The 26,646-nt window shown below is 40.6% G+C and overlaps 1 protein-coding gene and 1 long non-coding RNA gene across 2 annotated transcripts in view; one reads left to right on the top strand and one right to left on the bottom strand.

Annotated features, from left to right (window-relative positions):
• Positions 1-12,508: 12,508 nt before the first annotated feature.
• The window catches only part of CDH13 (cadherin 13), a 443,548-nt gene continuing 429,410 nt past the window's right edge, over positions 12,509-26,646 (bottom strand). Inside the window, exon 14 of the mRNA XM_063168108.1 lies at positions 12,509-17,763. Coding sequence (XP_063024178.1) covers positions 17,756-17,763 — 8 coding nt within the window. The 3' untranslated portion in view covers positions 12,509-17,755. The remainder of the gene's footprint in view (positions 17,764-26,646) is intronic.
• LOC134424375 (uncharacterized) lies at positions 17,641-25,503 on the top strand. The gene is made up of 3 exons (XR_010029401.1): positions 17,641-17,781; positions 18,995-19,063; positions 25,324-25,503. It is a non-coding gene; the product is annotated as an uncharacterized LOC134424375 (long non-coding RNA).

Here is a 26,646-nt window from a genome sequence, read left to right as displayed (position 1 = left end):
TATGTTATATTATATTATATTATAAAAGAAATGGGACTAAATGAACGTGTGATAAACCTTTCTGTTCTAGCTTGGGCAGAAAGCTGTAAAAGTGAACTGATTTATTTTATTCTATTTATTTATGTGGTGGTTTTGGAGCTCTGATTTATTCTGTTTGTTTATTTATTTATTTGTGGTTTTTTGGCATATGTGGTGGTTTTGGAGCTGTGAGGATGCTGGGGAATGGCCACGTGCTGGTCACTGTGAAGAGGAGCTCACTGAAATCTCAGTTTGAGGAGCACTGGTGGCATCTTTGTCTCTTGGTTCAGAGAGAAGGTCACTGGATTTTCTCGGTGATTACAGAAGGAGAGCTGAGCACCCAAATATAAGAAGGCAACATTAAATAAAACAGATGAAGAGGTAATTAACCTTCAGACTTGTCAGTGTTTCCAAGAACTGTAGGCAACCCAAAAACAGTGCCAGGTTCCTCTGGGTCATTCCATTGTGAATCACCCTAGGAAGATTTATTTTTCACATGGCAAATTTTGCTGCATCCTCCTCTTGTAAAAATCAAAGCGGGATAGCTTGCTTAGGGGGAAAAAATAAAAAAAAGCAGCATAATATCTTGATGGTTTCTTCAGAGATCTCTTCTCACAGTTATAGGTATCTTAGAAGGGAAATTGATGCATCTTCCTTTCTTCTTTGTGTGTTCTTGGTGCCACAAGCTGTGCACAGCATACTTTCAATTAATTTAAACAAACTTTCCATCTGCTCCAACAAATGCAGGATTTGAGTGAGAGACAATGATGGAGTGACACGGAATGTGCTGATGGCCACTAATGTGGGAGCCAGTCTGCTGTGGGAAATGGAATATCCACAGTGGATATTCCCTTTCTGCTCCATGGTGAGGCTCACTTCGGTGATAAATGATTATTGTTTTCAATATTTGCCTAATCAGGACGGGAAGGGAAAGCTTTAGTGCTGGAGCTGGTGATTTACATTTTACAGAGCGTGGTAATGTGGAGAGCAGGATGTATCAGATCTATTCCCTTTTAATTGCCACTTTCATCAAGCTTTATGGTATGGAATTATTTCATTATGTTTCTGCACTTAAAACAGAACCACAGAAATGCTGAATATGATTGGAGCTTGGAAAGCTTTGGCTTTGCTATCAGCTTGATCAGAATACAGCGTGTGTTGCAAATATTCTGCTTTTCCCCAACAAATTCAATTCCAACAAAGGTATTTAAGCGAGAAAAGCCAAGGCCACAGTAAAACAGCGACAATGGCAACATTCAAATAATGACACAGACTAAATTATGGTAAATGTGTACAAGAAAAGCCTTTTGCTATTAAATGTGTGCATTTACAGACATTAATTAGTCCTTTGTGTGTGGGGTTAAGAGGGGGGGTTGTGGTATTGGCTTTTTTTGGGAACTTATGGTGGTTTTTCTTTTTTTTTTAATATTATAAAATAGTAACTGACTGTGATTCTGGCATCAGCCCTTCAAGCAATAATGTTTAAAGCCATGTGGTAATTAAGGTTTACCTGCAGCCCAACCTTGTTCCCAATTGAACTCAGGAGAATAAGTTTATGGTTTCTTTTCCCCCCAATTTAAATTAGCACACGAATTTGCAAAGTGGAATTATCTGGGGCCCTGCTTCCTGCTCCCTGTATTTTTTATTTTAAGTGCTGTGCTTTCAGCCCTGGTTGGCCTCTCCAACTGGTCAAACACATGGAAATCAGAATTCTGGGCCTGTGCAGGGAGCTGTGGTGGCAGCATTTCTGTGAGCAACAGCAGGGAGAAGACGAGAAAGTGAATCCTTGTAATTCATTCAAACCCCACACCACTTGCACTTTGGAGTGGATTTCATGGAGAATAATTCTGTATAATCCTGTGTGGGTCCATGGAAATTGATGCTATGTTTTCATGGCCATTATTATGTACCCGCAGTCAGGGCACCTGTGGCACCTCCAGCCCTGGCAGGTCTGGGTTTGGGGTGGTTTTCTGTCTGTTTAGTTTGGGTTTTGTTTGGTTCGTTTTTTTTTAGATCTTATTCTTGGCAAGGCTGAGCAAGAGCTGAATTTCAGGTGACCTCGTAGACTACCTGTGGATCAAACAGGGTAAGATACCCAGTGAGTGGGAAAAATCCTCCCTTTTCCTTTTCCTTTTCCTTTTCCTTTTCCTTTTCCTTTTCCTTTTCCTTTTCCTTTTCCTTTTCCTTTTCCTTTTCCTTTTCCTTTTCCTTTTCCTTTTCCTTTCCGTTTCCCTTTTTTCCTTTTCCCTTTTTTCCCTTTCCCTTTTTCCCTTTTCCTTTTTTCCCTTTTCCTTTTTTCCCTTTCCCTTTTTTCCCTTTTCCTTTTTTCCCTTTTCCTTTTTTCCTTTTCCTTTTCCTTTCCCCCTCCTCATCCTTTCATGACAATTTTGGGGTGATATTTATTCCTGTATCTGCTCCATTCTGCAGACCAGAATTACAGATTTCCCAGGGCAAGATGATGTGTGAGTAGGAGCCATTTAATTTCCTTTATTTCCTTTCTCCCTTGCTGCAAACAGACCCAACAAAGCGGTTTCTTCATCTTAAATCTGCTTTTCCTCACTGGATATGTTTTATATGTAGCAGTGGTTCCAAACTTTGAAAAATATGAGGCAGAAAAGTTTTATCTGACCAGCTGAGAGAGTTAAAAAAGAAAAAAAAAAAATAAATAAAGGGACATTGTTTTGGACAAATGGTGAACTCATTCCTCACTGATATTTAGCATATTTTGGACCTGTGTGTCACATTCCCTAATGAAAAGTGTTAACTTTCCCTCCAGACCTCTCCTCCCTGCTATTCTGCAGGACATTTTACACCTACAGCAGATAATGGCCTCAGGAATTTATATGCTCAACCTGAAAGCCTTGTAAGAGAAGTAATTAGACAGGCTTAATTAGAGCTGGCATGGCAGAATTGATGTCAGTAAACGTGCCCAATTCTGCCCAGAAAGGCACTTTCGGAGGGCTCTGAGTGCTGAGTTAGTCACGCTCATTTTTCAGGCCGTGTGTACAAGTGTGCAATATTTAACCACCATTAAACGCTGCTCCAGTTGGAGCAGCTCCGTGCAGAGCTCATCCGTTTAATCAATCCATCTCCTTCACTGTTAGCCTGCAACTGGGGTGGCTGCAGAGGGGGGGGAGCAGGGGAGAAAATGAGATGCTCCATTAGAAAACACCGTTTGGAGGTGACGGATTGGACGGATTGGAAGTGAAGGAAAACGCGAGGCATTTGGGGGGCACTTTATTTTATGTGCAAATTGGATCATTGGCTGAAAAATAATCACTTGGTCCATCAAAGACATTACCCAGAAATGAGGTGGAGAGAGGAGTTAACAGAGGATGAGTAATGGAGGGAAGAGAACAAGCACGGAGCAGGGAGGGAAGATAATACAAGTTATTTAACATGGCAAACAATGGCAGCTAATGGTAATTAACAGCCAAGTGGACATATTTTTTTCCCCTTAAAAATCTGGTGTTGGTGTCAGTGGGACTTGCCTGACTGCAGATGTGGAGGGGGAACGTGGATCTGAAGTGCTAACAAGAAAGCAGGGAAGGATTATTAGAGCTAAATCATTATTTATAATATTTTAATTATTATTAAATTTAAATTTTAACATTAAAAATAATATAATATTAAAAAAGTAGTATTTCAGGGGAAAAAAAGTAATATTGCAAGAGGAGGAATAAAAATTAAAAAGAATGATATCAGAAAAAATGTGCATTCTTCTGGTTCATGTTTATAATATTATTTAGAAATATTACAATATTTCTAATTATTATAATAAAATATTTACAATAATGTATAAATATTATAATATTTCTAATTTATTAATATATAATTATTCTGAAATATTATAATATATATAATTATTCTGATATCAGAATAAAATTCCTTTATGAAGATCACTAAATATGTGTTTACCTGGAGGTTCCAAGTGACACATTATTGTCAGAATAATTGCACTCCAAACCAGCCCCTTGCAGCTCTTTTAAGGTGAAATTGTGTCCTTAAACCATTGCTGGGTCTCCTCACACAGCCAAGGCCAAACAGCAGAGGGTTCTTCCTAATGTTTGGTAGCCAGAACTGTTCCCTGCTAAAATCCGTTCCAGCTATGATGGCATAATAATTTATTTAATGCAGTTCCAGCATTTTTTTTTGTGTTAATACAAAGGTATATTTTCCTGCTGGAACAGGAGAAAACATTCTGATAATAGCTCAGGTATTATTTTCAATAATACTTTGGGGCATGCTACAGAATAATGTTTCTTTGTGGTTTGACCTGCCGGCTGGAGGCAAATTACCTGCTCCATTATCTGACTTTCCTGCTTGAGAAGCTTCATTTGAAACAAGGCAGCCCCAGATGGAGAATATCCATTTATTCACCATTTATAAAGGCGTGTGGGTGCTCAGCTCTGCAGCCCCCACCAGGGGAAGGGGTTTTCAGACACAGATTTCCCTGTGGATCATGCAGCAGACAATAATTCTATCAAAAATTCAGTATTCCTCACCCAGCCACTGTGAATTTTCCCCTGTCCCATCCTCAGGAATGTTCATTCCTTGGAAGAAGCCTTTGTCCCAGCCATGAAGGATGTGAAGAACAGGATTTAAGGTTAAACACAGCCATGTGTGAATAGAAAGAGTCACTTTGGGGTTTCTGGGAAGTTCAGTTTGTCTGGCATGAACACAAAATCCAAACACCCCATCCTGCCCATGGAGCTCAATATCCAGGGAGAGAGCCATGGTTAAAGGACATTAATCATTAATCATGATTCAGAGACAGTTTGCATCAGCTGCAGGAATTATAAAATTCTAAATTAATGCTGGAAAAATCAGCTGAGTTTGAAATCACCTCCCTTCACAGCCCCTCTATGTGTGTAGGTTTAAGAATTGGATTATTTTGCTTTTTCTGCACTCATTCCTGGGCCACTGGATGAATAGAGATGTCTTATATTTTTATAGCAGGCTGTTGGAAAAACAAATTTATTTACAATGTAAGTAATGGTTGAAAGCATGTAATACTTTAAAAATTATTTTAGACATTAAATTTTTAACTCCCAAGCCTAAAAATGTCGATGTATAATTTTTAAATGCTTAAGGTATTCCAGGGTTACAAGGAATGCTTCTGGAGCACTATTTTCTTTTTTTCAACTTAATTTCTTTATTTTGGGAGGTTGGGAGTCTTTGTTCATATTTGTTGTGGTTGTTTTGGGTTTTAGGAGGTTTTGCTTTTGGGTTTTTTTGGGATTTTTTGGGGGGTTTTTTGCCTTTTTTTGGTGGGTTTTTTGGTTTGTTTGTTTGTTTTTGGTTTTGGGTTTTTTGGTTTTGTTTTGTTTGGTTTTTTAGTTTTTTTTTTTTTTTTTTTTTCGTTTTTAAAGGAAATCTTTCTTGGATGTTTATGGTACCTTAAAGGTAATTAGTAAGTGTGGAGAGCCTGGTTCGAGCATGGCTTAAAGAAAGAGGCCATGAAGGTATACAGCTGAGGGAAAAGTAAAAGGTAGAGATAAAGCAGCATTTCCCAGGCTTGATTCTGTAAATAATTAGGCTCTCTCAAGCACCACTTTATAAACAATAAGATTCTCAGACAGTCTTCCCATAACAGGCAAAACACTCTGTCCTTGGGCTCTCTGGGGACAGATAGCTGCTCTGGGAACAGATATGAAAGTTTTGAGAACTTTTCATATCACAGTGAGAACGCTGGTCCTGTTTTCAATAAACAAACCACAGGTATTGTAAAACAAAAGGAGGGGTTAGATTTTTCTCTGTTAACCTATCGTGAGCTCGAATTTTGCAATATGTATGAAGTTAATTAACACTGTTTTATAAAGTGGCTGATTTAATCAATAAATCGGAGTCGATGCTGATCAACAACAAGATGGGTTGGCTCCCTTCGCTTTCAACAAGTAAGATTACGTACCTGTCTTCTACAAATTGTTATCTCAAATCGCATCCAACTAAACCAGAATCGCAGCACATAAGAAAAATCTTTCTAGAATTCTCTTAAAATTCTGCGATTTTTGTGTACTCCTGTCCTTCACATTCTCTTTTATTTTTTCTCTTGGTTCCTGTGAACCGCTTTTTAAATTAACGAGCAGGCTTTCAAGGCTCATGGTAGGTCCTAGATAAGGTGCAAAAATTATGCAAAAATATGCGGCGATAATTGGGTGTCAGTTTGGGAGCGCATTTGAGCAGAGCAGGTGCCTCTTGTTTGCTGGGGTTATTGGGAATTCTGGCTCGCAGCATCCCGTGAAATCATTTCACACCCGGACCTTGCCATGTGTGCAGCGATTCTCAGCGTTCAGAGATGTCCAGAGGGCTCCAGCCAGGCAAAATGTCAATAAGGAAAACAGAGCAGGAGCCCCAGCCAGGATTCAGCGCTGCTGCCAGGCTCTGTCAGCACTGCTGGCATGGGGAAAACACGAGTTATTTCATCTCTCACAGACCCACACCAACGGGAGTTTATTTATTTGTTATCAGGGAAATAACAGAATGAAATACAAGGGAGGGATGGGAAGAAGGAACTGTGTTAGGCCAGCGGCACCTCTCGTGAATGAGTGCTGTGAATGGGATTTGCTCCTCACCGCAGCTCCAAAAAATACAGGTTTTTTTGGAGGACACTTTATTTATGTGCAAATTGGATCATTGGCTGAAAAATAATCACTTGGTCCATCAAAGACATAACCCAGAAATGAGGTGGGGCTGCTCCCACATCAGAGCACAGTGTGCCATCCTGCAGAGGCATTTACACTCTGCAAACTGGGAGAAACATTCCAGCACCAAAGCTGAGCTCATTTTCCTCTCTCATGCTTTGGGGTAAATGTATAAATGTTGAGAAAAATGCGTATTTTATCATTGGCTTTTCACAAATATTAAAATGAATATTATATGTGTTGTGTTAGAAAGTAATGCTGTATTAATTCTCTGAAGTAGTGTGTTAAATATAGTTTTAGGTTATAGAAAATGTTAAAATAGAAACTATTTTAACGTTTTTGGGATAAATGTATGAATGTTGTGAAAAATGCGTATTTTATGATTGGCATTTCTCAAATATTGAAATGAATATTATATGTGTTGTGTTAGAAAGTGATGCTGCATTAATTAAGTAGTGTGCTAAATATAGCTTTAGGTTATAACATAAGGTTAACATAGAAACTGTGCTGTGTAGGATACTTTTCCTAAACAAAGGATTTGCACTGAGATAACAGCCACAGGACACCTGAATCTTTCAGAGAAAGAGAATTTATTGCTCATTATCAGAAGAAATGAACTTCTTCCCGCCTCGAAGGCGCTGTTAGGATTATGAGGAAGAAGCTGACACTGCCCAGACAGAATCCTGTGTTTGAATGGAATTTATGCATCATGTATGAGATGTATGAATGTACAACAGGTTATTGTTTTTAAGGGTTAATCCTCTGTTAATGTGGGTCCTTTTTTGGGCTTTTTTTGCCAGAAAGAGGAACCCGGACTGTCTGTAACTCTTTGTTTTTATTGTCTCATATTGTCTTAATTCAAATTGTCCAAATTATTATTACTCTAACTGTATTACTATTTTTATAACCATTTTATTGCTGTTAAACTTTTAAAATTTTAAAAACAAGCGATTGGCGTTTTTCACAATGTGCTGCATGAATGTGCTCAGGTGTAAAGCAAGACTCAGGTGGGTTCCCAAATCCATGGCCCAGCCAAGCTGCAGGTGCTGGGAGCACCTTTGGTTCTGGTGGGAGCAGCAAATTTGGAATTGTGTTCTGTAATGAAAGACTGACCTCCACAGGGCAGAAATCAGAGCTGGAGCTCCCACCAACGTGCACAGCAAGGCTCAGAGTTCCGGGGGGGAGCACCAGCAGCAAACTTTGGCTTTCAGTCTGAATCCATCCTGGGTTTGGGCGTTCCCAGTAAATCCCCACTCTTCACCTCTCTGTGATGCTCATGCTATCAAAAAAGAGGGGCAAATCTTCACTGTCTGTCCTGTGACATCCTGCTTCTAAACAGGAAAACTGCTGGATTGAGGACTTTAAAATAAATTAAAAAAGGAAAAAAAATAAAAAGTTTAGCAGGCTCCCTCAGTGGTATTTGCTGAGAAATAGAGCATTCTTCTGTCATTTCAGTTATGAGAAAAGCAGCAAAATCCTTCCCCTGGAGGTCTGGGTTGAGCCTGGTGATTGTTTTCTGACTCTCAGGAAACTGGGAACAGCTTTGAACAGTGGCTCAGGGCACAGCAGCCTTTGGGAAGAGCAAACCTACAGGGATCTCCTGAGGGGAAAATGCTCCATGGCTGAGGGGCTGAGCAGGCTGAGAATTCTGTTCAGGTCAGTTTAAATTTATTTATTTAAAGGAAAGTGCAGAATGCCAAGAGAGGGTCTGCACAGAAACAAAGGGAGAGGTGTTTTATGGAGTAAGGCGAATCTATTATCTTTTGTCTTTTATCCAGACTGTGTGAAGACCCACAGAAAACAATTCCCATTTCAGTGCCATCTATTTCCTCTGGAACTGAAACCAAGAAATAGAACCAAAAACCTTCTCAAAGCCCTGAAGTAGAGGGAAATGCATCTGCCAGGCCAACCAAGATGAGTGTACAAACCCAACTGTCCCCACTTCCACCTCTTTAAAGGTATCAGAATCACCCCAATTCCCATATTAATTAGGCTGCCCTATAGTTTAATTGCATGTTATTTTTTTTCCTAATGAACCGAGGTTTTAATGAGCATTCACTGTTTAATAAGCAATTAAAAATAGCCTATTATTTTTATGTGTGCGTAATAACCAAGCTCATCACCTGAACAGCTTACATTTATATGTATACATATTTTATTGCTTTGATTTGAACAATAAATCCAGTGCACCTTATTATTTAGCTGTGTTTTGAATGAGCTATACCTTCACTAAATGATGGAGTTTAACTGCTCATAAGCTAGAAGAATGTAGAATTTGGTGGGTGATTGGTAGATGATTTATCATCATGGTTTGTATTTTTATTTGGAGTTTTTTGGGTGGGGTTAGTTCTGGGGTTAATTCTATGTCTGTTTGGGTGTGGTTGTGGAGTGATGATGACAGTTGGTTATTGTTTTTGATACTAGGAAATATAGAGGAAGGTTAATTGAAAGTGTATTGATGACAAATGATTTGGATAATGTAGGGATAAATGGTTTAATATATCTTCCACCTATTTAGGAAGAGCTGCAGTGGCAAGAGGAATTTGCCTGAAATTGAAGAAGGAGCTGAAGAAAACCAGCCTTGGATTGCATCCACTCCAGCCCAGAGGAGATGTGAGTACAGCACTCATTTACTTGAGCTTCAGGAGCTAAAGAACAAAGAGCCCAGTGCCAGAAAATGGGAATTAGGAGTGTGAGGAAGGGCTGAGCTCCCCAGGTGTGAGTGAAGAGAGATAACTGCATTAAAAGTGGATTTATTACAGAAGTGAGGAAAGAGAGAGCCCTGATGGGTCTTGCACAAGGTCTTGCCAGGGCAGGAGTGATGGCAGAACATCAGTGCACAGAAAACTGAGGTGAGATAGGGGAAAACCCAGCCAAAGGGGAAAACCTTCCACAAGGAGCTGTTGTTTCATTTCCTGGATGTGCAATCACCCTGTGCCCGTGCTGAGTGCCAGCCCAGCTCACTGTGGGGCTCTGGAAGGTTCCAGCTCCCTGCCCAGGGCCTGGCAGAGGTTCTGGGGGGGCGTCCCTGCCCTGCGTCCCCTTGGCTGTCACATCCCTGTGCCTGCCCTTGCAGGAGGGTGAATCCCCACTGCCAGGCTGGTTTGGGCAGGGCTGGGGCACAGAGGGTCCTGGCACCCTCTCAGCACCAAGGATTCCCCTTCAGAGCCATTTCTGCTTTGACTTCTCTGTGCAGGATCCAAGTCCAAGCCATTGTCAGGTGGATCAATGCAGTTTCTGGCATTGGTATCAGTGGCAGAACTTCCCAGGCACTGTGGCTGGGCTCTCCAGCACTGGGGTGGATCTGACGTGATGCAGGGAGTGCTCACAGCTTGGACACGTGAGTTTAATGGCACAAAAACCCTGAATCTTTCCTTTGGACACTGTCTTGTAACAACAGTTTTTCTAATTACTGCAATATGTGGTTTCTACTGTGCTTTGTCCATGGACTCTGTCACATTGTCTGTGATCCCCACATGAATTACACATTCCCCATGTTTCTTTTTTTCTTTTCAGCAATCAAGGATATGAAAGGCTGGGATCTGTTAATTGGGGCCCCTGTTCTCTGGAGGTTTTGCTGGTTTTGCTCAGTATGAAACATGATGCCAATTAAGTTACCTTGGAGATGTAGGAAAAAAAAATTTAGTGCCTGTATAAGCTCATGATGACTTAAAACCAAAGGAAACACTTTAGAGTTATAGAATTATTTTATCAGCTGGGGAAGGGGTCATTCAGCTCTTAATTTTAGGGTTTTAATGGTTCCAGTGGGATCCAGGTGCATAAATCCCACCAAAGGCCATTTGCCTTGGTGCCAGCTGAGCCAACACTGCACCCTGCCCCCTCAAGGCAGGTCATAATCACTGCTTTTAATTATGGGCACACTTAATTACAACTGTCCAGCTAGGCTTTGCTTCCTGAGTGTTCAGCATACCTGGCAGTGATCAAGGAGCCAAAATGTTTTTTTTTTTTTGTTTTGGACAGCCTGTTTTGGGAAGTGCATCCAGCCACAGAGATGGGGGTGATGTCCAGGATGGATGTGGGAGAGCGAGTTGGAAAATGAGTGAGAGGAGTGACAGGAGTGAGCTGTGCTGCCTCACACACACAGCTGGATTTGGAGCAGTGGGTTGGGAATGGAGCCATAGGAGTGGGCTGAGCTGCCATACACAGCTGGATGAGGGGCAGTGGGTTGGGAAATGAGTGAGAAGGGGGCTGAGCTGCCACACACAGCTGGATTTGGAGCAATGGGTTGGGAAATTGAATCAGAGGAGTGAGCTGTGCTGCCTTACACGCCCAGCTGGATTTGGAGCAATGGGTTGGGAAAGGAGACAGGGGAGTGGGCTGTGCTGCCTTACACACACAGCTGGATGTGGGGCAGTGGGTTGGGAAACTGAATCAGAGGAGTGAATTGTGCTGCCCTACACAGCTGGGCAGTGCTGGACTGTGTCACTCACTGCAGGAGCAGCCAAGGGTCAGCAGGAGGATGAGTGCAGTCCAGCCAGAGGTGAGGAGGTTGAGCCTCCCCAGAGCTTTGCAGCAGGAGCAGTGACCCTTGCTTTGTTCCTGCAGGTGAGGAGGCTGCACTGAGGGCAGGGGGACTGCTCTGGTTTCCTGTGGCTGGAGAAAAGCCATGGCTGGGCTGGGCTGTGCAGAGTTCCCAGCGAACAGCAGCGAGCAGTGCAGAATGGGAGCGGTGAGATGAGACACGGGAGGGTTCAAAGGGCAGCACAAAACCTCCCCCAGCTGAAAACCATCCAGCATTTTCTCTCTCTGTTAACACTACGTTGCTCATGCTTTAACTTTGTGCTGTTTCCCAGCTTTGCTTTAGGACAACGAGCTCAGCTGGGACCAAAGGAGGTGACACAGGTTTGCTGTGGCTTTCAGGTAATGGATGACCTTTTGCTCAATTACACCACAAGCTTCACGTGGGCTCTTTCATCCTCTACTTATTATGGACCACATGAAAAAACCCCTTTAGACTCAAAGCCTGAAAAGCACCAGCAATGGGCAGGAGCTGGGGGTGGGTCTCGGTGGCACAAAGCTGCTGGGGTTTGTACTCAAATGTTTGCTTCAACTGCTGCCCTCCCTCCCCAGCTTCCTCTATTCTCACAGGTATTAAAAGGCTATTTTCAGAGATATTCCACCTTTGTGTGGCTCTGTCACTTTAGATAACTTCCTAGAAGATCTAAAGTGCAACCTGCAGGAATTTCAGCGAGGCAGCAGGTTCTAGCTTCACGCTGGAACAAGAATTCCCTGGCAAGGAGGCGTTTGTTCAGTTTCCTGTGTTGTTTGTGCAGCTCTTGTGCCTGGCTGCTCTCTCTGAGCTGAACTGGTGGTGGTGGGTGACCAAGTGAGGCAGAAGGAAATGCATAAAAATCCACGAGAGCTCCTGGCTGCAGCCCAGCCTGGGGACAGCTGGTTTGGATTTGGCTCAAGGCACCCTCTTTAATGGAAATGGGGCTTTAGACAGCAAATTATTGTTACCTGAACATTCATTTCTGCTTTTTGTGTGAACAAACCTTTTTCTTGTGTGTTCAAACCATCCCTGGGGTGTCCAGGTCCAGGCTGGATGGGGCCCTGCTCTGGTGGAAGGTGTTCCCTGATCTTTAGATCATTCAAAGATGATTTTTTAGGTCCCTCCCAACCCAAACCATTCTCAGTGATTCTATTTACCTCTCCAAGCTCATGATTCTCATTCTCAAACCATGTAAAGGCTGCAATTTTCCTCCTTCCCTATGAACATCCTGGGGTTTCTGATGTTTGGCACAGGTGGTTCCATTCCTTTGCCAGTCTGGAGGTCCTTTTGTGGCCCTCCCTTCCTGAGGCAAGGTCTAGGTCCAGACAGAAGGTAAAAGCCCATTCATCCTTTATTTGAGCATTTCACAAATAAATTACAAGTTTCTTTGCAACCACATCATAAATCAAAATGTTTATTTACACCTCAGAAACAGCAAGCGATTCAGCAACTAGGGCCCAAAGGAATGATTAACTGGAAAAGCAGCTGAATTAAGCATCTTGAAAATCAAACAAAATGTTTTCCTCCTTGCTTGGACTAACAAAAATGGTAAAAAAAATTTAAAAAAAGTAATCTTGATGGTAACTTCAGGGGACAGAGGTTGTCTGGGGTAGGTGTGGTTTTAAGGAGGGTTCTGGCTGAAATGGCAGTGACAACACAACTCATTGTGCTCAGTTCCCCATCTCAGCCCCCCCAGACACGGATTTATTCCTCAGGCAGGGCTGTGTGCACCCAGCCTGGCTCTGGATTACATTTATTTCACCCCAAATCTCTGAGTGCAGCCCCTTGCTGATGCAGAGGGGGGTGCAGTGCTCAAGGCTCGATGGAAGTTTCCCAACCAGCTGTCCCACAGGAAGCTCAGCAATGTCCCCCACTGTCCCACTGGAAGCTCAGGAACGAGGAATTCTGGCTCTAAACCCTTCCCTTTGCACTCCTGTGACCTGCTGGTCCACAGACAACTGAAAATGAGGCAGAAAACAATGATGCATGTCTTCAGCTGATGGAATTGTGGTACGAGGGGACAGCCCAGGGTGGCAGAAATACAACAGGAGAGTTGAGATAAGCCTGGGGTTTGCTGTGTGGGCTTTTTGCCCTTTTAATTTGCTTTAAATCAGACTGGTTCACTACATGCAGCCCATGCTGTCCCTTATCTCATGAATTAAACTGCTTATTCCAAATCCCCCGTGTTGTATCCATCTCCGTCCACCTGCATATATAATATATATATATATTTATATGTGTATATCTCTATATATCTACATATATACACACATAGCAGTTGTGCAACCAGAAACCTTCCTCTGGGAGTGGGGGATGCATCCATCCCACTGGGACCAACCCAAAGTGTGCTGGGGTGAGGCAGGAAGGGCAGCCAGTGCCTCATGTGCTGTAAAACTCAGCTCTGTCTGCTCTGAAGGGAATATCTGTAATGATAATTACTGATGTTCACTGCGTGTGACTGCTGAAGAGCACAGGGTTAACTGCAAGGAATTAATTGTTATTTTATTTTTCTTTGTGTTAGCATTGGGTTGGATCTCAGACAACAGAGTTTCTAGAGATGCAATAAAGGCAAGACAGGAGCAGAGTTTTGTTTTAGACTTGGTGGTCTCCAGCCAATGAGACTTTAATATAATTTTTTTTTTAATTAAATAAGACATTTTTAAACCTATTCCAAAAGCAACTTAGCCTTTGTAAGTTATTAAAATTATTTGTGTGCAGAATTCTGCTCTGAGTGGATTAATAACATTTGAGAGGAAAATTGGCAGCTTTCTCAGTGTTTCAGACAAGAGGCCTTTGCAAAGGAAAGACAAAAGTTGTCAGTATAGTAGATGTCTTTTTGTAGTGATAAGGCATTTAAAATAGGGCCCTACAAACTGCTTGTAAGTCCATAATTTAATAAATGAGATTTGCATTATAGTAATCTAAAAAATGACTATGCAAGAGAACAGAATGAATCATTTGACCCCATCCCTTTGAAATAAAGGTTAAACCAAATTGTTCTGGTAGACCCCTCCAGGTGGTCAGGAAGGGCACCTGTGGGTGGCTGGACGTGGCAAACCCCAGGCTTGATAAGGTGTGAGCACTCAGCAATCCTGTGACAAACATTGCAGCTCCACTGTTCACAGCCAGCAGCAAAAAGCCAGAGGTGGGGAGGGAAATTCCACCTGAATATGATGAACTGAACCCAGTCCTGGTGATGGAGCTGCTGTTTGACTCCCAGCACGACGAGAGCAGGGCTCAGGGACTCTGCCACCAGTGTTCCACCCTCACCTCATCTTCCTCCACACCCAGCAGGAAATTCAGCTCTTTTTCCTTATTTTTACTCTGAGCAAAATGAACATTAATAAATGCACACAGGCACAGGGCAAAAGCACACACGAGGAGCACAGACCAGGGTTCAGTTAGCAAGCACACCAAAACTGAGACCTTTCCCTTGCTAATAAACCCCTCTCACTGATTGTTATTCCCAATTTTTGTTTCAACAGCACGGAGCCTTTCCAAGTGAAATGACTTTAACAAATAAAAAGTTTTGTGCATGTTACAAAATGATAATCAACAAGTTCACTGCCTTTCCAACTCCAGACAGAATTTATGTACCTAAAACACAGACTGAAATAACTGTTGGTGGGGCTAAAACAGCTGGGTAGGAATAAGGGGTGTGTTATAAAACAGTAAACTTGAATTAACGTTCAATCAATAAATTAAGCTGAATTAATGTTAAACAGAATCAACTATTTGAAAATAATACAACCAATTTTGTAAATCTTCTGCTTTTTCATGATATTGTAGGAAAATGGATAAATCATAGTTGTTCCTTTGTTGCAGGAAACGGACATTGGTTTTTGAGCCAGAGGTGACACCCTTTGTCCAGGTAGGAAAATTCAGTTTCTGCTGTGGTTCCTCGCTTGTGTCACACCATGAACGTGCCACAGTCTGTGTTCAATGGGCAGAAACATGAAATGGCAGCTTCATCTTCTCCTGGCATGGCTGGGATGGAGCTGGGACACTTGGGAGAGGCTGGGAGGCTTTAATGTGGGAGCAGAAATAAAGGGAAAATGGGGACGGAGGCTTGGATGCAGCTCAGGTCAGAGCTCCAGCCAGGCTCTGACCTCTCTGCACATCAAATTCTGCAGTGGATCCAAGAAGAAAGATCTTTTCCTTGGGCACAGGGTGTAGGAAGAGTCTTCCCCTTGCTGTGGAGCTCCAGGCAGAAGAGTTTTCTCTTTGCTCCTCTCTTGGCTGCCCTTGGGAAGGTTCACCAAACGCTCTGTGAGCCTGGGGGTAAAGCAGGGAAGGGCAGATTTTCCTGGCATTTGACAGAAATGACACCAAAGTCAAGGGGGGTCTTTCCAGAGGTGGGTTTGGCTGGGTGGGGAGAGGAAAAAAGCAAGTAGAAAAGAGTATTTGTGGGGCAGGGTAATATAATTTCCTTTATTCAAGATAGAGGTTCTGTAGCTGAAAGCACAGGGTGCAGAATATCTTTGGGTGCATTCATTGAACATACACGTTGGAATTCCAGAGGTGCCATACAGTAGATAAATTGTTCCTTTTGGGAAAAAAATTTGCTTGAAAATAATATATATATATATATTTTTTTTTAATAAAAAAGATGTGATTGTTGATGGCAAAGCAGCAGTGAGGGATCCATACAAGGCATGGGCAGGGAGAGAGGGCCAGGGGTGTGCCCATGACAAGGGTTGGGATCAGGCAATTCCTGCTGGGATGGATGCCTGGAGCTGCCAGAGCCACTCCTGGGGGCCTTGGCCAGCTCCCAGTGACCCCCAAGTGCCACCTGGGTGACACAAGAGATCTCACTCGGTCAGGACTGCAAGAGTTAAGCTGGAAGAGAAAAACTGCTCTGAAGGCAGCTCATATCTTATCAAGAAATCTACAAGGTTAGGAAAGCTCACAACACAAACTCATTTTTCCTCTGTCTGTTGTTATTACTCCTTTTGATTAAAAAAAAAAAGGAAGGAAGAAAAATAAAACCTGTTTCTTATTTGGTATAATACAGGAACTTGGAGAAAAGCTATTGTACAGCAAATTTTAACCACCAACACACATTTAATACCTAGTGTAGCATTATGGGAAACTAAATGCATGTCTGGACTTATTTTTAATGCTTCCAAAAATCTTTACTATTGAACCATAGATGTGGTGTGGAAGGTATGCTCATACCCTCACTGTAGTAAGGATGCCATCGAGTATGAGCCATAATTACTGTAAAAATGCTAACTAAAGAGTGCAGCTGCAAAGTTCTATTGCATAAGGAAGCTTTCTTGTTTAAACTTTAAATAAGCAAGTTTATTAAAATATTCTAAGACACTTACCTTACCCTAGTTACTGCCAAGCTCTAATAAAAGCCACAGTCTGTCACTAGTATACTTTTTTGTGTTAATTTTATAAAAATTTGGTGTGAGCTTTGATGGATCATTTACAGTTTATTAACAAGATGATCATCTTCATACAGTTAGAAGGATTTTTTTTTTGTTTGTTTTTTCTTGACCTTACATGCTCACAGAATAAAAAAAGGATCCATATTCATAGAGAACAAACACCCTTTTTTCCCCTGTCTGCAAACAGGTGTGGTAAGTTTACACACACAAAGAAATGCTCTCGTTACTCTTGACTGTGTGTACGTGTGTATGTATGTATATATATATCTCCAAAAGGATGGACTGGTGTGGTTGTGAGGGTATTTCTGGCACAGATCAGTGCTCTGCCAAGCTCTGGGCGTTGCTGTTGGATCAGCTCCTCACCTGCAGAGCTGATAAAAACATTCTGTCACCTGCGCCAGCCAACATTTCAGCCCTTTGGCCTCTCAGATCAGGCAGAGCTGCTCTCACCTGGCTGCTCCTGCAGGCCCAGCTCCCCTGGGGCAGGGAGAGCAGCTCAGAGCAGGAACAAGCCCTGGGATTTGCGTTTCTCCTCTGCTGACCCTGAGGTACGACAAGGGCCAGGGGCTCTCTGTTGCTCTGGGCAGCACACACAGCAGGTTTAGCCACGCTGGCACAGCTCCCATTCACCTGTGGCGTTGTTCTTCTGCTCCCTCCCTTCCCTCACCCTCCAGATGAACATTTTATAAAAGCTAAACCTGTGGTATAACTCTTCTCTCTATATAAATATATATATATACATACACTCATACATATACAAATACTAACCCACAGACAAAATATTTTCTGAACAGTTGAATAGCAACAAGTCAACAGATAGAAAAAAAATGGAGTCAATCTGGTTTTGTGGTGTTGTTTTTGTTTTTTTTTTTCTCTTTTTTTCTGCTCACCCCAAGGTGGGGGTTTGGATGTCATGGTCTTTTAACATTCAGAGTAAATTTTGAGTAAACCTTGTGTCCTGCAGGAGGAATCCAGGGCCAAAGGGCAGAGGGGTGGAGGCTGTCGAACACCAAAGTACAGTTGGACAGATTGAGTGAGATTGCAAACTAAACTGGAGCAACTGAGGCCGAGGAGTGAAGAACAGTCCTTGTAAACTGCAATCTTCAGAGCTGATGGGGTTTTCTTTCCTTTTTTCTTCTCGTTGCCGTGGCAACTCGGTAGGACAGCTTCAAATGGCAGAATTCTTACAGACCTAAAGGAGGAGATGGGAGTGAGTATTGCCATGCGAATCACAGCATCTTCAAGGGTTTGGTGTTTATTTCCCCCCAGACAAATTGCTGGCTGGGTGCATGAACATTGCCAATAGTTAAATATCGATTATCTGGACCCAGAAAACAATTAATTGTGAGTGCAGAAATCTCCAAGAGGAAAGCCCAAAATGTCATGTGGGGCAGTCAGAGACCTTTGTGGTGCAGTTCTGGAAAATGTGGGGAGAGGATAAATCCTGAGCCAGGAGCTGATTCCCCCCTTGGGCACCTCCATCAGTTCCATTTGTGCCCAAGGAAATGCCAGCCCCTCCCTCCCTGCACACCCTGACAAGCAAACAGCAAACAAACAATATTGTTTTTGAAAAATATAATGTATATATTATATTATAATATATAATAATATAATATATAATTTATTATAACAATATAATAATATAGCAATAATATAATAACACTATTATATAATACTGTTATAAAATGTAATATGAAGATTATATATATTATATTGTTATATTTTTATTATACTTTATATATTATACTTTATATGTTATATTATATTATATTATATTATATTATATTATATTATATTATATTATATTATATTATATTATATTATATTATGGTATATTATGGTATATTATAGTATAGTATAGTATAGTATAGTATAGTATATATAAAAATATAATAATATAACACTCTAATAGAGCTTTATAGTTTGTGAATAAAAGGGAATAAAAGGCCTGGCGTATCATATTAATGTTACTACATAAATATAAGGCTTTTATGTGGGGTTTCTATGAAATAAAGTGAATGTGGCACTTGAATTCTGTTTTAGATGGACACCCTGATAATACCAAGGCAGTAAAGAAATTCAGAAAGGAGAATTCAGGAGCAAATCTCACATCAGCTGGAGCTCACACTCAGCCTATAAAACCAAGGGAAAGACACAGCAAAACTCAGTCAACAAATGTTTGTCTGATATTTATTGCATCTGTGCACTTCAAAGATTGCAATATTGCAATATTGGTAGTTTTGTCACCACCACAGAAATGTAATGGTCAATGTTAGATGCTGGTTTGTGCCCTTTAAAAATTTTAATGATCTGTTTGCCTTTTAGGGCAAATCAAATTTAATTTAATTATTGATAAGGCTGTTTTGTTTTATCTGTTTCTTTCTTGTTATCCTTTGAACTGATGTCAATATTGAATTCTGCAGCAATGCAGGCACCTGGATGCCAACACTGCCTGCCCCTTCCCTGCAGTGCCTCAGTTCTGCTAAACAAAGGTAAATAAAGCAAATTAAGGGTAAGAAATCCACAGAGGTGCTGGTGGATGGGGCTCACTGAAGTGAGAAGTTTAACTGAGATTTCCAAATAGGACAAAATCTGGAATTGCTTGGCACGTGGATTACTATCCTGCTGCTGAAAGAAAAGGTCTGGCCACAAAATCAGGATCCAGACTCACATATAGGAGATTTATGGTCGTGACTGCCAAAGTCTGGATATATTTGGATTAGGGATGCCAGCTAGAACTAAATTCTCATAAACAACCGGATCTCCTGGGTGGTGAAAAGAAAGAATTTGAGACTCTGCTCTCGCAGACAACCTGAAAAATAGCATTTCCAGATCCCAATGAAGCTTAGTGCCATTAAAGGGCATTTGCTTAATCCTGCCTCAAAGGAGCTGACCCTGCTCTGGGATTGATGGAGCTGCTCTGAATCCTTGGGAGATCCTTGGGGGTCTCCCTGCCCGGGACAGGCACTTGGCCATGATGAATGGGCAGCAGCTGTGGCGCTGGGTTTGTGTGCAATGCACAGGCTGGGACCTCACCAGAGAAACCTGTCAGCACAGAATTTATCAATTCCCCACCAAGTGCAGCAGCCGCTGAGCTGCTTCACCCACAGCCTGTAAATAAGGGGCAGGGTTTGTGATTTATGTGCACACCTGAAGAAAAGCTTGTATATTTTACATTATATTGACAGGCATAATGAATGTGTGTGAACCTTTCGTTCGCATTGTGGGATGTACAAAAACTAGTTAGTTCAGCTTTAATTATGTCTCTTTCTCCTTTGCTATTTTTGTATCTATTGAAGGCCAGTTTGTCTCTCACAAGGAGTTTTTGACCCTCCCTGTTATCCCAGATGTCTCTGCCCATTCCTGCCTCCTTTCACCTCAAAGCTCTGCAATCCCTGCCCAGATTTTCTTTCACTGAAATTTCTTCTCAGCTCCATTCTTCCTTGCTTTTAATACATTTAATCACATGCCCGAAAATGATGCTCCCTTGGCTCCTGGGACTATCTCCTCCTATAGTTTAACCATGATTTCTCTAATCACTTCTCCAGCCTCTCCTTTGGTCTCATTCCTCCAGTTTATTTTTTTGGCAAACCTTTTTCCCCTCACTTTGGTTTCTTCCCTTTCTCAGTGCCACCATTCCTTTCCTGCTCAGCAATGACATTGTTGCCGACAGTTCAGAGCTCTTACTCTCTTTTCCCACTTTTCCATTTAGTCTAAGATGTCAGCCTCTAGCTCTGATAACTTTTGGATGTTTTCCCGACAGCTCTGCACAGCTACAACTCAGCTCTTAAACCTTCCCCCTAAAGCTCTCCCTTCTTTGATTGCTCAGGACAACCCCATCATCCTGCCTCTTGTTCAAGCCTGAAAGCACAAACAAACCAGAGGAGGTTTTTTGTCATGGAATCTCCTTTCTAGCTCTGTATATTCAGGTTATGTCAATCTGGAGGATTCTCTCTCACAGGCTGTCCCAAAGGGCTTTTTGTAGCCATTCAAAGAGCTAAATCCCCTACCAGGCTCTCACTTAGCAGCTTTGCAGCATCTTTCCTGAGCCCCTGACAAACTGAGCTGCTGTGTGCTCATCTCCTGCCAGCCCTGTGCTCCACAGAGCATTTTCCTGCTCTGCCACTTGGACAAAACCTCTGTGGCTGTGGCTCCTTCCCTGCCTCTTTCCCCCTGGGCATTCCTGGATTTTCCCTGCAGGAATTCCCTGGTTTTCCTCTCATTCACACCCCTGAGGTGTGTTCAGAGAAACCTGGGCCCCTTCCACAAAAAGCTGTGTCCCAACATCTGCTGGCACTTCCACAAATCCCTGGCATTGGCAGAGGGTGCCAGGACTACTCAGAATTCAGCTAAGCCTTGTGTGAAAAGAATTATTCCAATTTCACAGCCATGAATGGTGACTGAGTAGAAAGAAGGGTTTTTTCCATCCAATTTTCTATGTCATGAGTCTCCCTACCCTGAACTGTGCACTTAGACCTATACCCCCCCAAAGTATAATAATTGTTATTTAATAATAATTATTGAGTAGAAAAGTAGAAACTTTTGCACAGGTGGATTATTTAAAGGAATAGTTTTTGCTTCTGGAAATCAGATTCAACACTCAAAATTATGATCTGTGAAGTTCCAGTAGACAACCTTTGGTAAGTAAGAATATGCAAGATCAAATTTATCTTTGTTCTTTCTGTTGCACACAAAATTGATTGCAAATTGTTCTGTCCTAGAGAGCATCAGTCTTTTATTTTCTGTGGTTAATAACAAGTGTCAGTTACAAATTTAGTTTCTACAAAGAGTCTGATAAGGTCATGTAAGGTGTTAATTGGATAAACATCCTGGCCAGTAACTCCCTTAACACAAAATCTACAGGAATCAAAGATAACCAAAGTATTGACTGGGAAATTCAATGTTTATCCTCAATCAAGGATAACCAAAGTATTGCCTGGAAAACTCAATGTTTATCCTCAAGCAGGGATAACCAAAGGATTGCCTGGAAAACTCAATGTTTATCCTCAAGCAGGGATAACCAAAGGATTGCCTGGAAAACTCAATGTTTATTCCCAATCAAGGAAAACCAAAGTATTGCCTGGAAAACTCAACCTGAATGTGAGGAAATCATTGAAACCAACACAACCGCTCTGTTACAAACTCACTGGGGATCCCTGAGCCTCTGGTCCATATTTGAAATCTCTCTGTTCTCCCAGTTGGATTCCCAGTGTTCATTATTGTTTCTTGTGTAGGAATTGTAGTTTTCTTGTTGGCTTTTCTTTTTATTTATTGTCCCCATAAAAAAGGAACAAATGAAACTTCCAGAAATGTTCACACAGAGCCAAATTTTAGAATCTACTTCTTATTTGAGCCCCAGCTCACCTGGTGACTTTTCCACTCACTTTGATGGGGTTGCATTGGTTTTTAGTTTTTTTTTTAATTAAATAAAATACATTATTATGTATTTTATAGCACAGATAATTTATAGTTTGCAGCTGGCAATAGCTCATAAAATTTATTAGTATTTAAGGAATATTGTGAGCATAAAATGTGCAAATAATGCATGCAGGGAGCACATTTGCTGATCAATGAGAACTGTTTCTTTTAAGAACTTAATTCCCTGGTAAGCCTGTGCCTGGCAGGTTTAGATCTGCACACTAATGATAATTAGGCCTAGTAATTATTTTATTTTCTTTCTATCAGCTCTGTCTCTATATCTGGCTTCAGCACTCAGGGATTATTACCCACCCTGTGTTGTTTTAGATGTAATTTGACAGAAATTACCTACAATGAGTGATTTGCTGCCCAAAGCACTCAAGCCACAAGGGTGGGAAGGGAACTTTTATTCTTATTTTGTCACTTCCACCTTTCCCTTTGGGTATCCAGCAGCACTAAGCACAGCTGTAGAGAATGTATTTCTCCAGAAACCTCTCTCATTTCAGTCTCTAATGTGATCTTCACCAATTTTATCTCACAGTTCTACCTCTTTGATACTTGAGACACATTCAGCCTTGTTCTTTCTGAGATAACAGTGAGACAGCACAGAATCCACAGAATTCACAGAATGACTAGGTTGGGAGAGACCTTAAAGATCCACAGCAGTGACAAAGACAGGGTTACTGCCACGCGTTTCTGAATTATTGCATTTCTGTCAATGGGCTCAGATAAGAAAGCACAGAACCTTCTCACCAGCAGCTGGTGGCTGTTGGCATCAGGAAAGTTTGGAAGTGAAAATTTTGATCTGCTGGTCAAGAAAACTGACAAACATTGTTGGAATTTGTCTGGATCTAATGTACTAATAGCATTATTAAAAATAATTATACTGTGGGGATACAGGTCTAAGTGCACAGGTCAGGGTAGGGAGACTCATGACATGGAAAATTAGATGGAAAAAACCCTTCTTTCTGCTCAAGCAAGGTCTACTGGCTGTACTTGGAGTTGATGATGGTGGCCAACTCCACAGGAAAGCTCTGAATTAGAGTTTCAAAAGTTGATTTCTTTTGAAAAGGTGCAATTTACCTAATTCAGCCCAAGTTCCTAATGCTGGCATCTTCAATGACTGCAGAGACATCTCCCTGCCTCTGTCACACTGGACTAACTCAAGGTTTACTCCTCATGCCACAAAACAGAAGAAAATGGAGAAAAAGATACACAGAATTTAAGACAAAGATTTCATGATCTGCATTCCAGGGAGGAAGCAACTGGTGGGATGTAAATTCATTCCCCGAGGTCCAGGCTGCCAAGAGCTCACATTCCAGCAGAGCCCTTCCCTCCAGCCAGCCACCAGTGGGGTTTGCAGAACTTCTGACCTCAGAAAATGCTTTGGTGCCCCCCAGCTTTCCCTGCTGCAGCCAGAGCTTTTTCTGAACTTATTTACATTACATTAGTGACTCAGTTCCCTGCTTATTTTAAAGAAACAGGTCTAACCTGAGTAATTAAAAGCCTTTGAAAGATGTGCTCTTTATGAGCCCAAGATCACCCTCTATTTCACAGACTCTGCTTCTACACTGCAGTTAAAACCTCATAAAAATTAAAGGCATTTAAGTTTCTTGCTGACCCTGTGTACAGGAATGAGCTTTACCCAAAATGCATTCATCCTTTAATTCCCATTAAAAGAAGAGAGTTAACACAGCTGGAGTTTGGAGTTCAGCTCATGCACGCTCCATTTCTTTCAATTACCCTTTCATCAGAAATATTACATTAATCTGGCATAATTAAAAGGCTACATTACATCATGGACTTTATTGAAACCTCAGTAATGCTAAAGAGGTAACAAAAGTGATGGAAGAGATCAGCTCTGTGCTTCTGATTAGGCAGCTAATCAACATCCAGGTACTTCTTTCCTGGATTTACCATCTAGGAAAGGTCATTAATTAGAGGCATAGTTATTAGTTTAGCCTCCATGTAGAACTTTGAAAAATATAAATTATTTTCATGTGCATCACTGGTTGATCTGTCACAGGAAGGTTTCAACTGCAGGAGTTTCATAGTGTGCCTATAAATTATTATAAATTTCCCCCAAAATCTCATTGAATTTGAAGGACTATTCCCAGACAGATTCCCTGTGTTTTCATTCCTGCAGTTAAGAAATCTGGGTTTAATATCAGCCAGAACAAACTGCTGATCTCACTGGCCACAACACCTTGGGGAAAAGTTTACAGAGACTCCAAAAGTAAATTAGTTTATCCTGAAAATCTGCAGCTTATACCATCACACACAATTTGTTTCTCATTTAAGTGAGAAATTATTTGAAATTATCCTGTTAAGGACGGGAGAAGCATTGTGTGAAATGAGAGGCTCATAATTGCCCTCAGAGCTTTGGTGGGCCCTGATAAATCAGTGCCAGGGTCTGACTGCAGAGCTGAAACTCTGCCAGGGGCTCTGAAATCAGCCCAGAGTGGCAGGGAGGGGAAATGTGCCAGCCCCAAATCCCCAGCTGGCACTGGGGACACATTCCCCCTGCTGAGGTCATTTCACCCGTGGGACACCAGCATTAGTGGCTCTCACTCTGCTAATTTATTATAATACATTTATTTTTATCATATTAATTAATATTAATATATATAAATATATAAATATATAAAAATATATTGATATTATTATATAATAGAGTTATATAATATATATAATATTAGATAACCAATTTTATTTTTATTATATATAATTATTTATATAATTCTAGATAACTAATTTATAATATAGAATATTATATAACTATTTTTTATAATTATATTTATTATAGTTATATATAACTATATAATATAGTTATAATATAGTTATATAATATATAATACATAAATATATAATATAATATAGAATATATAATTATCAATAATCAATATATAATATTCAATGTATTATATAAATATATAAATATGTAAATATATAAATATAAAAATATAAAATATATAAAAAGAAAGAAATCTATATTTATTATATATATATAAAATAAATATATTTTATATATATAAAATATATAATTCATTATTATAAATAATAAAAATATATTTTATATATTATATATAAAAATCAAATATATAATTTATATATAATATATATAAATATATATAAATTATATATATATTTTTATATATATATATAAAATATATTATATATCTATATATATCTATATCTATATCTATATCTATATCTATATCTATATATCTATATCTATATCTATCTATATATATCTATATATCTATATATCTGTATCTATCTATCTATCTATCTCTCTCTATATATATATAAAAATTTATTATATTTTTATTAGGAGACTGCAGTGGCAGATCCCAAGCAGGGCTGGAGGAAACCAAAGTGCTCTTTCTTCTGACCCTGGCAAGGGCAGTGCTGAATCCTTGGTTGTGCCTCCCCTCTTTCCTGCCAGGTACTCACACACACTCCCTGTGTAATGAGCTGTTCCTAACAAGTGAATAAAATAAACATTTTCTGAAAGAAACGTTGCTCAGACGAAGCAAAATTCCGACTCTCCTTGCTTAGAAATTCAGAGCCATGTGCTTCCCTGGGTTTATCAAATAAAAACCATTTTCTAATACAATTCCTGTTCTCCAGGGAGGTGAAGAATCTCACTGGGAGAGGGGGAGTTTTGGGGCAGAAAAGCCAAGATGTGCTCCATTATTATTTTTTTTTTAAACTGACGTGAATTTCAGTTGGATACTTTGTCAAAGCAGTGTTGCCTTCATTTGAGCAATAGGGAATAAATGCTTCCTTCATTTTTCACTGCTGTCAAAACTAAACAATTGCAGAGGAGGCTGCCTGCAGCCTGCCTGGATATTTCCCCATGCTCTAATCTGATAAATGGAATGGAATGGTTGAAAATATTCAACAAGTGAAATGCATAAGTACAGTTTGGAAATGGCAGCACTGAACAAGTCTGCTGTTTTTTTTTTTTTTTTTTTTTTTTCCATAGGGATGCTGAAAATGAAATGCATCAGCTGTAGCAGGGAGCCAACCTTTTAAAGGGCTGGAAGCTGCTCAGGCACTCAGATCTCATCTCCCACAGCAGCACTGCACAGGTTACCAGCAGTTTTAAATAAGCAGAACATGAACAATCCAGACACATTCAGATCTGTAGGTACAGACTAAACCCAGCTTGAAATCCTAAATTAATCATCTGAAGAAATCCTTGTTGAGTAAGAATAAAAACCAGAGTGAAGGATTATGATTAGAAGCCACAGAAAAGGAAAAAAAACAAACTAGAAAATCCAAAACTAGAAAAACCAAACTGTTGGTATCAACACCTGCTCATTTCAAATTTTTTGAAGAATTGCTCCTAAAGTGGCACTTACCTAAGGACCAACTAATGACCTATCCCAATTAATTATATTGATAAAGTGAGGCTTTAAGAACTCATCTAAAACACTCCAAACATTAATGGCCCTTTAAAAGGCTTTGTAAGTATCCGCTGGGTATTGCAGAAGCAAAGGCAGCAGCATCAAACCTTCAGGCACCACAAATCCCCTCCTAATCTTTAATATCCTGCCCAAATCTGAACACAAAGCTGTTTACATTGAGTTATCTGGATGTTATAAAGGGAAAAATATAAAAGGAATAGGAAAAATTGTTGTAGGGAAAA

This window comes from Melospiza melodia, chromosome 13, assembly GCF_035770615.1.
Source record: "Melospiza melodia melodia isolate bMelMel2 chromosome 13, bMelMel2.pri, whole genome shotgun sequence".
Classification (NCBI taxonomy): domain Eukaryota; kingdom Metazoa; phylum Chordata; class Aves; order Passeriformes; family Passerellidae; genus Melospiza; species Melospiza melodia.
Note: the sequence above shows the minus strand (reverse complement) of the source record. Positions and strands in the feature narration are given on the sequence as shown.